The sequence below is a fragment of the Vanellus vanellus genome (genome assembly GCF_965231255.1).
Source record: "Vanellus vanellus genome assembly, chromosome: 3".
In the NCBI taxonomy this organism is placed as follows: Eukaryota; Metazoa; Chordata; class Aves; order Charadriiformes; family Charadriidae; genus Vanellus; species Vanellus vanellus.
Genome location: NC_138907.1, coordinates 69,827,996 through 69,846,101, shown reverse-complemented (window position 1 = coordinate 69,846,101; position 18,106 = coordinate 69,827,996). Strand labels below are relative to the sequence as shown.

General features: G+C 37.3%; 1 protein-coding gene across 1 annotated transcript in view; it reads left to right on the top strand.

Moving 5' to 3' along the window:
* The window catches only part of TRMT11 (tRNA methyltransferase 11 homolog), a gene marked incomplete at its 5' end in the record, with an annotated part of 29,248 nt that extends 11,479 nt beyond the window's left edge, over positions 1 to 17,769 (top strand). The window contains 6 exons of the mRNA XM_082481013.1: positions 3,092 to 3,172; positions 3,821 to 3,985; positions 5,314 to 5,386; positions 5,948 to 6,079; positions 9,492 to 9,612; positions 17,256 to 17,769. Coding sequence (XP_082337139.1) covers positions 3,092 to 3,172; positions 3,821 to 3,985; positions 5,314 to 5,386; positions 5,948 to 6,079; positions 9,492 to 9,612; positions 17,256 to 17,387 — 704 coding nt within the window. The 3' untranslated portion in view covers positions 17,388 to 17,769. The remainder of the gene's footprint in view (positions 1 to 3,091; positions 3,173 to 3,820; positions 3,986 to 5,313; positions 5,387 to 5,947; positions 6,080 to 9,491; positions 9,613 to 17,255) is intronic.
* Between the last annotated feature and the right edge of the window lie 337 nt (positions 17,770 to 18,106).

The window sequence follows — 18,106 nt, the reverse complement described above, 5'->3', positions numbered from 1 at the left end:
ATAATAACGTCTTATGAAATTTCCTCCTCCTTCTTGTGCTTGTGTTCCTTGCAGATAGGTAGTACTCTTTGAAAGGTTGAGGAAATTCCTCTGCTTCACCTCTAAGCAGTTTGTTTCATTTTGGTGTCTATGGTTTTGTGTCTTCTTACAAAAATCTGCTAGACTTAAAGGACAAAGAATTCTCTGAGAGTGTTCATTCTCTTGGGAGTGAAAATTGAAGGAAAGAAAAGGAAGGGTAATTTTAGGGCAAGAAAAATCACATAGAAGTGGCGAAGCTATAGAAATTTAAGATAAACGTTAAGTCGTGTTTCAGTTCAAAAGGTAACATATACAAAATTCTCCCCAAATTGCCTAATGATTTGAATTGCATTTTTTGTGGTTTTATTGCACTAGTCATCTGTAATACACAGGCTTGATGTTAACGGTACATAGGGACACTGGAGGTACTGGGCGGCACGGCATGCCGTTTGTCGGTGAAGTATATTTATGACTAAACAACTAAACAGTGGCTTTTGCATCTACTTTTGGTAAGTAAACCCAGAAATTTCAATAGTCTCTTGAGGTCCGTTAGAGGATTTTCAAGATTGTCAGCGCAACAGTGCCCTGCCACTGGAATTTTGGGAGGTAGTTCAGAGTTGAGAGTGATGCAGTGTGTTTGAGCTGATGGGTTTGGAAGGAACATATATTCAGGATTTGAGGAGTATTTTGAAGAAACTGCAGTTCAGATTTCTTTATTGGTATAACTTTAATACCTGGCGTGGTTTCTTCCCATTTTTTATGCTGAAAAGGTAAATAGTACCAAATTAGAACAGCCTTGCAAAATGGTGCTTGCTTGTCAGAAACAAACTGTTTTTCCTGGATAAGCCAAATCACGAGTCTTCCACGTTAGTAAGAGTGGACAATTGGAATTTGTACTTAGAATAAAAAGTGCTTTTGACCAGGTTGGTTTAGGGGACTTGATTCTCCATTTTGTAAAGCAGAATTGGAATGGCCAGGATTGTTTTTGAGTTGTAAAACATAACTTCCATAAACTGTTTAGATATTCTTTCCTCAGTGTTGGGCAGGAGGAAGCCTGGAGGTTTCTGGAAGAATAAATCAAGGTGTTTACCTGAATACTTTATACTTCCTCCTAGACATTCTGTTCTGGTTATCTCAGTAAGCTTATTGTTTGTACCTTTCAAAGATGTTTGTCCCTACTTTCCCTTTGCCAATTTCTGGTACTCCGTAATTGCAAATGACAGGAATTTTTTCTTTGGCATCCTGGAATATAGTGGTATGACCAGACCCTGAGCTGTGCTGAAGAGATGGGGGAAATAGCGTACAGTAGAAAGGCATGAAGTTCTGTGCCATCATCATTTTGCTAATAGTCATCAGGGGGCACAACGATTATCTGATTCACCCTTTGTATACATCTGTTTGAAATAGTAAGTCAAAGGGCTGGCCATAGAGTATTTAGTATTCGTGCACCTTCTGTGTGAACACAATTGAACTAATACCAGCTGAGATTTATTAAAAGCTGTAAGTTCATGTTTTCCTAACTTTTTTTCCCTGTGATTAAAAACATTCTTAGATGGGCAAAGTACTTTCTTCTTACTTTTTTTATAGGACTGGGTGGTATGCCATACTTGGGGTCAGGGCTAGCTAAATTTGTCTTGACCTTCTGGAGGTACTGCCCATCTGTTCTGAGGGATTGCAGCCGAGAAGGGAAATGGGTGACTCCTCTGGGGTGAGTAACCTTGCTTTTCCCTGATCCATTTCACAAGAAAAAGCAGAGGATTTTTTTTTTTTTTCTTTCTCCCTCACCTTCAGTTTTGGTAGAGTCCATTAGCATATGATGTAGGAGTTTTCTAGTGCCCTGAGATGGGATCTTTAGCCTGTGCACACAGTCAGTGCATGCTAGGGATTTGTTGGTGCTGAGTGGGTGGCGCGGGGCAGTGCAGCCACCTGAGACGCTCCTCTCCATGCTGCCAGTGAATGGGAGAAGTGGTGTCACCCGCACAGCTAGCTTGCGCAGCTTGTGCGCTTGCACAGCTAGTTGTTCCCTGTGCTGGTCAACTCTTTGTCCTGCAGCAATCATCCCCTTTGTTTTAGCAAGACTGTATGTATCCACAAAGAGTTGACATCACTAGTGTGGGGTTCACAGTCACTATTCTGTTTTAAACCATTCTGTTAGCTACATACCTCCTTGTTAACAACTCGATGACGCAGCTCTTTAGTAATCTTCTGCTGTCTGTCCTGTTTTTTCATTTGGAAACTGTTAAAGAGATAATGCCATTTGCTCTATTCTTTTGGCTATTCAACAATTGCCCAGTTTCAAGGGGAAATCACACATGTGTGTTTGGTAGATTTTTTTTTTTAATTGGGAAATCAGATTGGAATAGTAGTAATTAAAAAAATCAGTTTTATTGCAGGATGAGTACGCTAATAAATACTGACAAAATAGGCAGAATACTCACAGAAAAAGACATATCTGTATATAGCTTTCACACTGCAAAACAATTACAGAAACTTTTTTGATATTGCTGTTTACATTGGACATATTTACATTTAGGAGGTTCTTGACCCTTTGTTTCTTACTCAGGGAATGGCCACGTCATACAAGTTTGATGTTAGACACAGTTAAGGAGACTGACTTTGACAATAGGCACGGTAGAATTGCCATTTGTTTGGTGATGACTTTTCAAATTGTTTGCTAACAATTTGAAATTCTGCTGCTTGCAAAGTAGAATTAAAAGTTTTGATTCATGTAGCGATTAAAGGATCTTATTGCCTTGAAATACAGAAAATTATAAATAAACTCCGAAGAACAGTCTCCAGAGATAAGGAGTGACATAGAGCATAGCAAGATTAGGAAGATCAAGTATAGCAGACAAGGGACTTAATGTTATTGTCTCTGACTGTATTTGTGTACCAATTCTAACTGGTTGGTAGTTTTAATTCTTTTCTTTTTTTTTTTTTTTTTTTCCTTGGGTCTAGCTTTGGGTCTAGTGTGATACTGGTGTAAAATCCTGAAGTTCCTGAGCAAAAAATCCAAACACAGATAACACTTATGACAGCCATTTATACTCTTCCACTTTTCTCCTCTTTATAGGTGGCCTTCTTATCTCCTCAGCACACTTTGGAGCATACGTGTGTGGTACTGATATAGATTACAACACCATCCATGGATTAGGTATGCTGCATATTCATAAGACGCTGAAATCTTACTCTATATACTGATGATAGCAGATGATATTTAGTGGATTTTAAAACAACAGTAATGTCCACAGGATTTATTTTGTCATGCTTATTTTTATTCGCCAATTTGCATGTATTATAGCTAAGTTACACTCTTAATTTTTAGACAAAACAATTTTGGGCGAAACCAAAACAAAGTTCTGAATAATAATTACAACAGCTGTGTACTTTCTTAGCCTGTAATGTAGGAAGCTTCTCATAACCTAACCCCAGGAAGTCTAATCCCAGTCGTACTTCTCTGAAAAACGTCAGTGCAAATTGTATCTGACTTACTGGACAGGATTATGACTGATGGATAGTGAGAACATCTTACACACCAACATTTTTATAAATGTGTTCTGTGAGACCCTATGCAGATGATACAGCAGAACTTTTCTCATGTATTTTCATTATTCCTTGCTACTTGCGAAGTTTATCGCAAATACTTGTGACAATGAGTAGAATAAGGCAGGAGATAAACTCTAATTTTGTATGTGACATTTAATTCTTTTCCTCTAAAATAAATGATAGAGTATATGAAAGCTTTTCCTGTAAAATAGTTTGTTGATGAGTGTGGGTTTTTCCCCCATTCTATCCTACCCAGGCAAGGCAAGCAGAAAGAACCAGAAATGGAGAGGGCCAGATGAAAACATCAGAGCTAATCTCCGACAGTATGGTTTAGAGAAATATTACATCGATGCACTAGTTTCTGATTCTTCAAGACCAATATGGCGAAAAGGGATGCTGTTTGATGCAATCATTACAGATCGTACGTTTGTTAATGCTTTTTGTTGCCTAATAACAATGACTAAAAGATTATTGCCTATGTCTGTGTACATTGATTTAATGTCTTAATGAGTGCTCAGATCTGCAGTTTCAGGATTACAAAAGATGACCATTGAGGGAAGCACTGTGGAAACTGGGTCTGCATTTGGCATCTCTGCATTTATTTCAAAGATAGTTATAAATGTATAACAAAGCTGGAGTTAATACTTTCTTCCATGGAGACAATATTATGTTTGCCAGTAGAAATCAATATGACTGAAAATCATCCTTCAAAAAACTCTCATTCAGTAAAGGCATTACTTTATTGATGCACGGAGACTTCTTATTGTAATGGTCCATGTTGCTGTTAGGACTTGATCTGCAGTACACTGCAGTTGGCCAAGCAGCTCTGATGGACTTTTGGAAACTTATATTAAGTGCTTATTGGAATGGTTCCAGTAGAAATTTTAATGTGTTTCTGATACACTTACTTACTAGAAGCACTAGCAATTTGAAAGGATCCTCCGCTCTTTTAGAAACTTAGGTACTTAACACCATTTGTCATGCCTGAGAGAGAGTAGAGGCTAAGGGAATAAATAAAAGACCTTGATACAGCAATTTCTGGTCTCTAGTGCTGGCTCTTACTATTGCACATTCATATTAACTAGGAATAGGGAGTGTGACTTTTCTTTGTGGGTTGCCTGATAATTCTTCTGGCCTGTTTGGCAATAAGACAGTGTAGTTTATTAATATGACTTAGGACTGAGCTTGCAAATTGTGTCACAACTTGTGGGTTGAACATGGAATAAGTATGTTACAGTATTAGAAATGTGCAGAAATGTATGGGAAAAAGCTGTTTCTGGCTTTTCTTATCTGGCTGTGTGAGAATTACCATTTGTGTGATGTGTTGGCAAGAAATTCCAACGTATACAATTTCATTTTGAAAAAGGTTATCTAAGTGCTACAGGGGAGATGTTTGTGCCTGTCAAACAAAAGAGGATATTTGTGACATGTTGGAAATGTAAGGAATATCTCTTAATGAACTAAACAGAAAAGCATTGTCCTTTGTAGTGTAGCAAACATCTAGGCTGCTGGAAGCCTCTTACAGCTGAAGAGCTTTCTTTGAAACAGTTTTAAAGTAACCTTTTGGAGCAAGAAACTTTTAATAGATCGTAAAAAATGACCCTTACTGACTTTTACTTTGTAAAAGCTTTTCTTTTTTTTCTTAACTTTGTATGTCACAGTTTGTGCACTGTTGTGTATGTATAATACAATTGTATGTTATTTGGACAAAGGATTCTCATCTGTGCATTATGCATTTGCTTTGTATAGCGCCATATGGTATCAGAGAAGCTACTCGCAGAACAGGTTCACAAAAGGAAACAGTTAAGACAGCTGAAAGAAGGTAGGTAAGCTGTCTTGTCTATTGTAGAATATAAATGTCTTAATGGAAACCCAGTCACAGTTTTAGAATCTTTATTATTTCTTGGTTGGCTGTCAGCAGTTAAAAAAATGATAGTAGTAATAATTAAAGAAGAAAAGCCCTTTTTGTTCTGTTTGCAAAACTATTACGTCACTTCCAGAAATCTTCTTGGTTTTGTTCTCCCAGCTTATCATTTGCATGTGTTCAGATTTCAAATCCTGTTTCTCACCTCTGTGAGCCACTATTACCTTGTGTTTCCTACTCTCAGAAAGTTCTCTTCAGTCCCTGCAAGCTGCAAAATCAGTCTAAAATGGAATATATCTATTTAACCTTCTTTCTTGGATTTTCACTGCTCCTTTCTCTTCAGAGATAACATATTGCTCCACTGCCTGGCGTTGCTTGTCTTCTGCCTTTTGCTCTAAATTGCCCTTAAAGAAGAAGCCATGCAAAATAACCGTTCCCAACATGCTTGTGATCCTTGCAGGTTTTACCTGTGCTTTTACATTTACACTTGTAAATTTTTTTTTATTTTTTTTTTTTTAGCACAGAAAATCACATCTTCGTTTCATCCAATTATCATCTAAGTGACATCTTTTTTGACCTATTGAAGTTTGCGGCAGAATATCTGGTGATGGGAGGAAGATTAGTATACTGGCTGCCGATATACAGGCCTGAGTATGTATTCTTGATTTCTGGTATGTAGTATGTCAGAACGGATGCTACATTCTCACTGTGCTTTCTTTTGGGGCATAGTACAGCTGGAACTTGCATAGTACTAGCACTTAAGAATAACACTCAGACTTCATATTTTAAAGCCTCATATGGAGGAAAACAGATTTTGAAATAAGGTTTTTTTGGATGGAGATAATTCCTGACTGTTACAAAAAAGAAAAAAGCCTTCAGGTATTTCTGCAAATGCATGTCCAATCAGTTGAGGTTTAAGCTTGGAAAATTAGACTTTGAAGGTGCAGATAGATTTTGAAGGTAGTGGTAGCAAGGCTTTTATTAATACATGTTTCTACTGGAGTAGAGGAGCACGACAAGGTCCTGTAAGAGAACATTGTTGGCTCTTTGGGGTTTGGCACTACTAATTTAGCGTTCTTCTGACATCAAAAGTCAAGTGACCAAGAGATGGGAGTGAGAGGCAGGAAGCATAGGGGAGCAGCCCTGTAAGGGATGAGAGAGGCCAGCAGAGACTGCAGGATGCTGTCTGCTCAGTAGTGCAGCCTAGGATTAGAGCTGGGTTTAAAAGGAAAGACATCCGTTTGCATACCGTACTTCAGCATCTCTTAGATAAGGTTTTGAGGGGAGTGTTTTGGTTGGTGTTGCGTTGTTTTTGTTTTTTTTTTTTTTTTTAAATGATTTCATAATAAAGTGGGGAGTTGATGTACGTTAGCTGTTTCTAAGTCTCTTGCAGATGTACGTATGCTCTGAAGGCAGCTTCTACAATGTCATATGTTTCTATGTACAGTCAAACTATACTGATATACAAAGTGTTTGTTGTCCCTGGTTTCACCATGGAGATAAATGTAGGACTGTCACAAGCTAATTGTCACATGCTGTTTTGAAAATTTGGAAATCAAAAGGAGCTATTTCTTTTATGTGCTTCTATAACAGAAGAGTGCACTTTGTATCTTGCTTTTTTTTTAATGATAGAATTGTTATCTTAGGCCTTTTCTCTGGTAAGACTATTCTCAGATGAAGCAATGAATGCTATTAACAATATTATAGCTAATTGTTCAAAATGGCTGTCTATACATGCTTAATCCTGACAGACTGTGTGTGGTTGTGAATTCTTAGATCACCATGTCAATAAACTCTGTGTGGAATTACTGAGTTTATTCTGTTTGTCAAGATACTGAGCTTTTTGTCTGCTCATTGAACATTGGTAAGAGTATGTTTCTTCAGTACAGCAGTATAAATTGCATAACTTTAAATAAGTGTGAGCTCCACATTCTGGTTGCTGTTTTGGGGGGGTCAGCACTCTCAAGGTCTAGTTGGGTTGCCTCTTAAAAAGTAAATTTGTACATACTACTATGAATCGACTTTCTGCAATGAAGGTTAAAATACTGAAGCCACTATATTAGCACAGAATATTAGTATAGTCACTTTATTTGCAGCTGTAATGATGAACACAGGAACAAACATTAAAGCAAGTATGTGGGGGGAAGATAAGATACTGTCTACTAATATGTTGTGTTATCAGATAATCGCTTGGCAATATCTGCCATCAGGTTCGTGTGTTATTTGAGATCCTTGTGTATTACCTTAAATTAAAAACAAAACTGGATTAAAATGGGTGTCTGTTAAAACCACTGCTACTATATTTCTTATTTGATAATGTTCCGAGTTTTACCTGAAAGAATGTAGAAATATATGCATTAATGATAACAGACAAGGCTTTTTAACAAAGTGATAATGATCTGCAAGATAGCATCTCACTCCAAAGCTTACTCTTTCAATCTGACATTGAAATCATTGTTGAGTCTGAATTCTTTTAATTCTTTTGGAGTCAGGCTTTTAGATAGTTATGAAGAGAAACTCTGAAGATGTGGCAGAGTGCCTACCTTTGTAAGAGAGAGACAGTTCGGTGGTACTAGATTCATCAAAAGTCTTGTGTAATAATAATAAAAAAAAAAAACAGTTAAGAATTAATTTCATTCTCCTTTGTCAAAAACATGTTCTGACTTCACCTAGCAGAAATAGTGACTTGATTCCACAAGTGAGAAGTGACTGAAAGGTTGTTTTGTGATCTGGAAGTTTTGGAACAATGCAGAGAGGCAGTGTTGTTTCATTTTTTACCTATTTACAAGTCTGTATTTGGTATCATCTTACTTGTTTAATGGCTCACTATTATCTTTATGAAATGTCAAGATTTCCATCAGCACCTAGATTGATTCTGGTTTGAATTGTGTTGCATTTGACTCCTCTTTCCCCCAGAACAATACATTTACTTTGTAAAGTGCGTTCAGAAAATCTACTTCTTTATGGGGAAAAACATGAAACTCCTTCTTTGTATCTTTTAAATTCAAGTGGTAGGTATGAAAGTTGTATACTTCTGCTTCTTACTGTCTGACTTGTGTTGATACCTAAGCATTGGGGAATCGTGAAAGCAAGCATTTTATATGAAATCAGTCACTGACAATACCATATACCATTTCTTTATATTATGTTGTAGTAACTGTTACAGGAAAGCTAATTACAAAAGCTAAGGCTAAATGGCTGATCAGTATTTCGTTATATAGTAAGGATGTCTGATCTCATATTTATCTTACTAGCTAGGTCAATACTTCTTGCTCCTATGGTCCCATGCAAAGCTCTTAAGTCCTTAAATTCCTCTTTCAGCATCTGGAGAAATAGAAGGATTGAAACCAATCTAGAGAAAGATGTTTCTATAGAAAATAGTATGTCTATGAGATGGGGCCATTGGAAACACTATAACTGCTTGCTTCTATAGACGGGATTTAATTGCGACCAGTGTTGCTACCACCTGATGTTAAAAGATAATGGATTTTTCTTTCTTCCCTGTAGAAAAAGTAATTACAATGTGATATATTTGTAATACCAAATTCTGAAGTCTGGGAACGTCACTGTCTAATCAGAGCTGGTTTAAATCGAGTCGGAATTGAAGTGTAATGGTCGTCTTTTAGGGAGCCAGAGTAAAGTCTCTTGTTGCTGCAACTTTATGTATGTTGACTGTGAAATACATTTTTAAAATCACAGCTCTTATTGGATAAGTTATTGCTCCTGATTATTGCTGAGAGATTGCTGAGAGATTTTCCACTTGAAATGATACAGGCAGGCCTGTGTGCATACATTAACATCATGTAAATACCTATAGAAAATGTGTGTGGAGTATCTTTACTGTGAGGTTTTAATTTATTCTACACATTTTATGTCACAAGATGATTAGAATATATGATGTAAAAACTCTGGAGCACCAATACCTGGATTTGTTTAATTAGATTAAAATGCATAGCAACTTTCTAGTGTAAGCCATTTTGTGAAGAATCTGTATGAATTTTGTTTCACATGCAAGTCTTCCAGTTCATGACATTACAGCTCTATGAATGTTTATTTCTTCCAGATATACAGAAGAGATCATTCCCCGCCACCCGTGCCTGAAACTTATTAGCAACTGTGAGCAGATGCTTTCCAGCCACACATCAAGGCGCCTGATAACCATGGAAAAGGTGAAAGACTTCAAGGTGAGCTTGAATTCATGATTATATTGTGTAAAACAGCAGCTATTGTATTCATGAAAAGTTTGTGCTATTCAGTATTTGATCCTTATTTCTATCATACTTGAGTTTTTCATAATGAGAATTAGAGCTTTTGTAAAATTGCCACGTATTTCTTTAAAATAAATTGGATAGCAATTTAAGGGACTGTTCTGGGTTTGGTGTTTTCCTTTTTCTCCTAAACTTTTCATCCTGAGCAAGCCACTTAATAGTGTGAAAGATATCTTTGAACTTATAGTTACTTGTGAAAGTTGCACGTGCTTTTGTTGGAAAACTGAACTCTGAACCCCATCCACAGAGATCCCTAAATTCCCACTGATTCCAAAGTGTAATTTGGTGCCCAAGTAAATACTAAATGCCTTTGTGAGTCTTGCAGTACAGGTAAACAATATTCAATTCTGTTACTTCATTTTTAGAGTGGTACTTTTTTAGCTTTTGAAATAATGTTATAGCTGTGAAATAAGTACAGTGAAGTACACTGGCATTTTTCGTTTGTTTTGGGACACGCTAAGTGCCTCTCCTGAGGTATTGAGACCAGGGACTGTTGCATTCAGGTCTCCTTTCCATTCTTGCTGCTTCTCTCGCCTGATGCTGTTAAGAGATGCTAAACAAAGGTGAAGCATATTCTTAATGAAAACACACACAAATGGTGAGCAAGTGTTTTTAGTACATTCCTTATCAGTTGGAAGAGCTATTTTAAATGACAGGAGGTACAGTCAGACTGCTGTGTCTGCATGGTGCTTGCACTAATAAGGCAGCAGGGTTTCAGTACTGCATTCATAATGCTAATGGTGACTGAGATTCTCAAGCAACACCTGAATTTTTTTAAAACATTGTGTGTGGAGTTCAGAGCCAGAGCTGCCAACTCCACCAGTAGCAAACCGAGAGGGTAAATTATGAAAGCTTTTGACATGTATGTCTAAGGGTGTTCATGGACGTTTTCTGCAGTAGTTTTATTATTGCCAGTGCTGTAGGGTAACATGTTCTAATTTAAAAAAATGCATTCATCCTTCTGCGAATAGACTTTCCTCATTTCTTACTCTTGTTTTGTGCATCTCCTGTTCTTCAGTATACGCTTTGAGAGGTTCATGTCTGGAAACACTTAGCGCTGAGCACCTAGTTGAGTCTAGTTGGCAGGCTTACTGCCTAGATAAAACTGTGCAGGTGCTTACACTCAGGACTGCAGGTGTCTTCTAGATAGTTTAAAGATACCAGAATGCATGTACTGTTTCTGATGATGCAAAACTTGTCCAAATAACAAAAATACATATTGACTCCTTAGCTAGTGCTGGCTTGGTTTAGGGTCTTGTTGTGCGGTGTCTGACTGTGTAAGATTCCCCAACCCCGGTGTCCCTTACTTGGGACATGCTTTTTCCTCTTTTAATATCTTGAACAACCTTTGTGTTTGATACTTCTGACTCACCAGATATGATCATAAAATTCAATAGTTGGAGCTTTGGCTGTTTTTCTTTTTCCCAAATGAAAGAGTGATTTTTTTGTGAATATACATGCATTTATGTTTCCAGACAGTTCTTGTCTGCTTTACTGAACTGGTTAGTGACAGGCACTCACAAATGCCTTTTAATTCAGCTTAGTGTAGTACTTGCAAGTAGCTAAGAAGTTTTACAAATCATGTAGTGTCATTATGCAGTCCTTCAGTTTCCCCAGTGTTCGCCACCAATAATGAATTGCAGATTTCACGGCAAATTTGTTTTCACTATTAACACTCTCAACTCTTAACTGGAAATTAATTGAGTCGGTTACTGAACGTGAAATTGGTGGTGCAATTTGATTGTGCTTGTAATGTAAAGGAGACCAAAGTGAATGTAAAAAGTGAATGTGTCTAGTCAAAGTATTGATCTATCATAAATAATCAGAAGCATGAAGATCATAAATATTGGATTAAAAACATCACAAAAAGTAGTATATAACTCACTGTCTTGTAAGCAGCCAGTCTGTTCTATTTAAGGTTACCATGAAATCATGCCAACTGGAAAAGGTTTCTTACTGAGCACAGTGTTGATACAAATAGACTTTTCCAACATGTGCACAATATGAGCAGAAGAGTTGTTTGGGTTTTAACATTTAAGGCTTTTTTTGGACAGCCACAGTGGTCATTAGTAACTCCCCTCCTCAATCTTAAATTATAGTGATAAATAAGAAAAGTGAATGAAGGCAGTTGTTGTAGAGGGCAGCTAGCAGTAGCTAGCTAGCAATTTCTAGTCTTCTAAAACTCTGAAAGCAGAAGAATTAGAGAAGTGAAGAACAGGAGTGTGGAACAGGAGAGGAACAAAACAGAAGCTATAGGAGGTGGGAGCTTACTAGCCTGATGTATTACTTTTTCCTATGGACATTAGTGTCCCTTCTTCTGGTATGAAATGGGTATGGATCTCCCCGATATCTCTCTAAACCTGAAATAAAACTTCCAGTGTTTGGCAGTGTTAGGTTAATGGTTGGACTTGATGTTCTTCAAGGTCCCTTCCAACCCGGACGATTCTATGATTCCTAATTGATATTACAGCGGGCAGGACTGTGTGTGTCTACCCTTGTTGAACTGTGAAGGGAGGTTTTTTTTTAAGTAAAAACGCAAGTTCAGCTCTCCAAAGACTGTATGTAAGAACTGAAATACAGTGGTAGTAGAAGAATGAAAAGCCGTTGGCCGAGTAGATTCATGTTGTAATGTCTGTTGACTGTTACCTACTAGAAGTCCAGTCTTCTGCTTTAGGTCGTAGGAGGTTTGAACCAATTCTTCCGGCCTGAATCAAGTGAAAATGTACCTGCCATTGTGCCAGTTTATTTTTCAAAAGCCTTAAAAAATACAGTTATGCAAGACTGAAAGGTCTCAATCTGTGCCACATATATCTGAATCGTCATCATTATTTTTTATTCAAATGTCAAATAACTGGTAAGTGGTTAATCAGTAGGAAAATTGGAGTACAAAAACTTACAGTGTGATTACTACAAGTGTTCTTGGGAATCTGTATCTGCTGATCAACTAACTTTTTTCAGAAGGGGTGGACTTGGACTTGCTAACAGTGTTTAACTGTAGGGTTGTTTGGTGTTCCCTTTGTTTACAACAGCATGTCTAGCTTTCTGTTTTCTGAGGCTTGTTAGTTTCCCCATGCTAAATTATTTCAGCTGTAGCTGAATTTGTTTAATTCCTCTGCAGTCTGTCTTACAGAAATACATTATCTGTTTGGCTAGTAAATGCTACCTAGTTCTGAAGTTTTTAATCAGGGCTTCTTAAAAAAATATTGGAGCAGAGCTCTGTAAGCTACAAGGGCTAAGAGGGACACCTAGAAATTATGTAGCAAGATGAAACAGAAAACTTGACTGAAGGACAAACTCTGAGCCCGTGACTGCCCGTTGAAAGGACTGTGGAGCATCAGGCATACAAATCCACCACACAGAATTGGTCCAGCATTTCTATGTCACGTGCTCACTCCAGAGTTGTTACTGGTGTAGAATTTTTCCTACTTAATTTAGCAGTGTCTGTTCCTGGATATGAGCCTGTTGTCCCTGATTTGGAAATTGCTCGTGTTGTTTATAGCTGTATAACATTAGTACAAGTGGTTTCTATAGCTACTGTCCAGCACCAGATGTAGAGTTGTAGGAAGCTGTGATAAGGCTAGGAAGATTTTTTGTTTTTTAAACAAAAACTGAATGTGGGTAGTTAACCCGAGGCTGAGCTGAGACATGCTGGATTCATAGAACTCTTTAGAATATCACTTTAATATTTGCCAAGATTTAAAGAAAAACAAAACTTTCTTGTTACCTTTAAGCTTCCTCCTCTTTCTTCCACTTCTTTCATTATTTACTGGAGATCTGTGACACCTTTTTTAGTGTTGTTTTTAGCACAAGTAAATACTGAATTGAAAACTCAAATTAGCTAAAGGCGCATTGGTAGCATGCACTTTGACAAAGGCTTTGTTGGTTTTCAGTGTCACAGAAGTCATCGTAAAACATTTCAGAGCAAAAGTTTTGTGTGATAACTGTTGCTTGCAATTAGTCTGCTGTTTCAAGAATTTAAATTATTCAAAGTGAGAACCAAGGTTGATAATAAAGAATGACCGGGGATTAACGAACGCCTTCGGTTCTGACTTTTACAGATAAAGGAAGAAGTCTTTGTCATTTTGGTAGTGCTGGCAGACTGGGGAAGGCGCTGACCTAGTGCCAAGTAGGCTGATCATTGCTGATCAGTCTTGGAAATTATTTCCTGGGAAGTCGCACTGTTTTGTGTTGAATAACCACTTAAAAACTTTATGCCTTGAAAAATATCTACAGTTGTTTCAAAGGAAATAAGTGACAAAAGCTACTCGCCCCTAGATGCAGCTGTGTGTCACAAGCAGTACTCCTTATTCCTCTTCCAGAGGAGGAAAGAGACTATCTCCCTTAAAACACTGTGATTCAACTCCATTCCCTGAATTTAAAGTTGTTTGGTTTTTTGTGTTTTTTTTTGTTGTTGTTGTTGTTGTTTTTTTTTTTTTTTAAAAGCAAGAGAAACAAGAAAAACATCCATATTGACTGCACTGGACAGTTAATACACTAGAGGGAGAGTTGACACTGCTACTGACGCCCTCCATAAGAGATCTCTTACTGCAAAACATTCCTGCCAAATATTTAAAGTACATATTCTACCAATTTATGCTACTCAAGATAGAGCTTAACTGAGGGTATTTGACTGGCTTCATCACTGAAACAAGCTGGTGCCTGATGCCCAGGCAAATTGTAGTGCAAATTGTCACAACAAATTGTTTCATGAAGGTGATTTTTTTGATAACATCTTATCTCTGTAGAGTTAAATGCAGCCTATCCCCGGTGTTCAGATTGTACCCATTCAGCTCCCCATGTAGATATAAAATACCTTAAGTTAGAATTTGTTCGGAAATCATTAGTCTCTGCAATCCAAGAATTCCTTTTACTCTGATCGGTTCTCATGTTGCCAATAAAACTGTTTTGACTAGTGAATGTCAACAGTGAGTGACATCTCCAGTTAGTTCAGGGTTTCTTATTTTCTTTTCCCTTTTTAAGAAGCAATTCTCAATCTGTTATTTTTCTTTAAAACAATAGCCATCTTTATTGGGCAGTCGTGTCTGTACAGGGGAGAGGTAGGGAATGGAAGCTCTGAAGCTGGAATTATCGTGATGTGGGCCAGGAGCTTCCTTTGTAAGCTCTTCCAGGAAATTCATGCCTGACTGCAGATCTCCTCTCATCTAGCAAGCCATGATTTGCTTAGCTTTTGATGGGGCCTGGATTTACAAAATGGATTCTGCTGTGGAGTGATGCACCAAGCCTGTTTCTATTTGATGAATGCAGATGCTCCTCTTGCAGCTGTGTTTAACTTGGAGGTTGTTCTCTTGCATATCATATCCTCTCTTTGCCCTAACCAGCTTGGGGGTAGAAGGGGTAGTTCCTTTCTTCCTTCCTCCCTTCACCCTGAATCAGCATTTTGTTACTTAAGGAATCAAGATGAATGGTGCACAGATGTGTGACCTCTTAGAGGTTGTGGGGATTAATTTTTATGTTAAAATACTGTTGACCCATATATCGTTATCTTTTAGGGTCAAATATCCCATCCATTTCTCAAAACAAGGAAATTATGTAGGATTATCATTAAAACACATCCCTAAGTTATAAAAATATATTATGTGTTTAGGTCAAAGAAGGATTTCTGGCCTGCAAATTCAGGGGAAGACTAAGTGCTCTTTTCCTCAGAGTGGTCTTGTATAAGAGACCTGAAGAAGTGGGTAAAGGCTGGCTGTGAGAGGAGCGTGTCTTAAATCCTCCTTGTTTCCTGACTGCCAATAGTAACTTCGTGGGTTTTTTTCCCTATGGACGTGTTAAAAGCCTGTTGATCATCAGCCTGGGAATGGTCTTAGACATGGCAGTCTCATAGGTGACCAAAAGACAATAGATAGTACTGTGTCTGCAGTGGGTTTACTGAGGTCATTTTCTCCTGCTATTTTCCAACATTGCAGTATTTAAATAGAAATTTGCTGCTACTGGTGTACATGCTTTACATGGTTGATAGCCGCATGGCACTTAACATTTAGCAAGTTAATTTCAGCCATGGCTACATCATAGGAATATCTCATTGTGTCCAGAAGAGGGCACTTACTCATGCACACAAACGTCTTGCTATCTTGGAGAACCTTTTGTTTCAATGCTTTAGAATGCATTTTAGGATATCCAAAGCAAGATGAGGTGTTGATCTTGCTAGGTGATAGCCTGGACAGGCTACAAAATAGCTGAAGGGGGAGATTGTCCACTACAATTCAGTTCATTCTTGCATTGAAATACTTCTGTAATGTATGAAAATACTGACTTAAACCTACTTCCATGTTCCTACTACTTATGCCCAAGCATTCAACAGTAACCTCATTTTCAAATATGAACAAATAACCCTGAACTGAAACTTAACTAATTAACCAATCTGTATGTTGCTAGATTGCTGAAAAAAAAAAATATAGTTATGAGGATGCACTGAGAAGAAACATTTAGTGGAATAGAGGTTTTGTTCTGTTGTATGCTTGGTTTTGTTTTCTCTTTACACAGTTCAGTTGCTCTATGTGAGGCTCTTTATCTCAGTTCTATCTTGCTATTGAGCATAATAAACTGACATCAACCATAAGTGTTAAACGGTTTTTAACAGTTGCCATCAGTTTTCTTTAGTGCTCAGATTAGTTTGATGTATTGTTTATCTTAGAGTATTGATAACGTTAGTTGACAAGTATCTTAATTGTATAAAGCCGCAGTACATGATGAACTAAACCTTTGTGTATATAATGGGCCAATTTTCTAGACTATGTTCCTGGCTGTTGGCAGCTCGGTATTATGTGTAGGGATTTACTGTGTCAACTTTAACTTTAAGAAGTTCGTGAATACTGCACAAGAAAAAATCCTCTGATAGCGCTTCAGTATCTGTAGGAACTCATCTTAGTTATGCGTTCCTCTTTGGTTTGTATCTGCCTTCCACAAACCTCTAAGTGATTGAATTCTCCAGACAGTATTTTTTCCAGAAACTAATCTTTGTTTTTTCCTTTATAGAAGTCTGTGTGGCATAGCACCTGTGCTCTCATTTTTTCATGCAATAGTTGGATTCTGGTGATGTTAGCTGAGATATTTCCAGTGATGCAGCACTGTTAAAACTTCAAATGCCTGGTACTGACAACTTGCGTCATTTTGCTGTACAGAGTAGAATAATGAAAATTTGAATGAGTACATTAAAAAACCCACAAACTAAAACAAACAAACAAAAAAACAACCTCAAAACCCCAACAAAACCTCCTTGTCTGCTTACAGCTTGTATTTGATCAATGTCAAATGGGAATCTCTTGCATATGGATTTTCATTTCTGTTAACTGTTAAGACTTTGCAGTAGGATGTATATGTTCTTATTAATGCTTATGGAAACCTTGGGATTCTATTTTTGGAATTCTTTAATCAATATAATGACTTAAACGTTTGCCATTCGACTGGAAAAAAACCCAAACCAAAACAACCAGCTTTACTCTTGCTTGTAATTGTCTGAAGTCTGGAGGAAAACCAATGGCAATATATGCTGAACATACTACCATAAAACCTAACGCTTGCATTTTGATACCGTGCAGGATCAAGATCAGAATTCTTACTTATTGGATGGTCAATATACGCCATACAGGGGACACAATTCATTCCGTGAGAAGTATTTCAGTGGTGTGACAAAGAGGATTGCCAAGGAAGAAAAAGACAATCAGAAGTAAAATATAATATAAACAGATTAAAAAATGAAGAAAGAATGAAGATCGTGTTTCTTTGTAAGGACATCTGGATATGAACATTCATTTGGATGCTTCAGAAAAATAAATACTGCTTTTAATTTTAAAACAAGATGAAACCCACAACACAGGTTGAGAGCAGTTCTTTTTAATTAACTTTGTTTATAGCGGATTTTATTGTACAAGTTTTTTGAGTCTTATTTAATTTATATTTGTACTTTCAAGTACTAATGATGATTGACTAAAACCATTATTATTGTTCTTTCACAATTAACGTTTACAAAAAAGTAGTAGTATTATTTGGCTTCTTAAACTGTGAACATCTGGCTGTTTTAGAAACACGTGGTGGTGATCAAGGATTGCTTATTAAGAAGATAATTTTCATTTGTTTTGTTTTTTTGTAAATGGTATACAATAAAACAGAAAAGACTGTTGTGAGTTTTTTTTAATTGTTGCATGCAATAACTGCTTGTATGAATTCTGCTTGCTGTGGCTCAGGCCACCAGTGTTTAAAACAAACAAAAAAACACAAAGAAACAAATATGTGCGCGTGCGCACACACCCCCCAAGAAAAAAAAAGCCTCTGTGACCTGACAAACTCTGGAGAGCCTATTAAACCCTGTGAAGCCTGTCCACATCTGAAGCTCATCTGTACCTTGGATTTGCTTTTGCATTCCTAAACCTTGACTCTTGGTCAAGCCAAC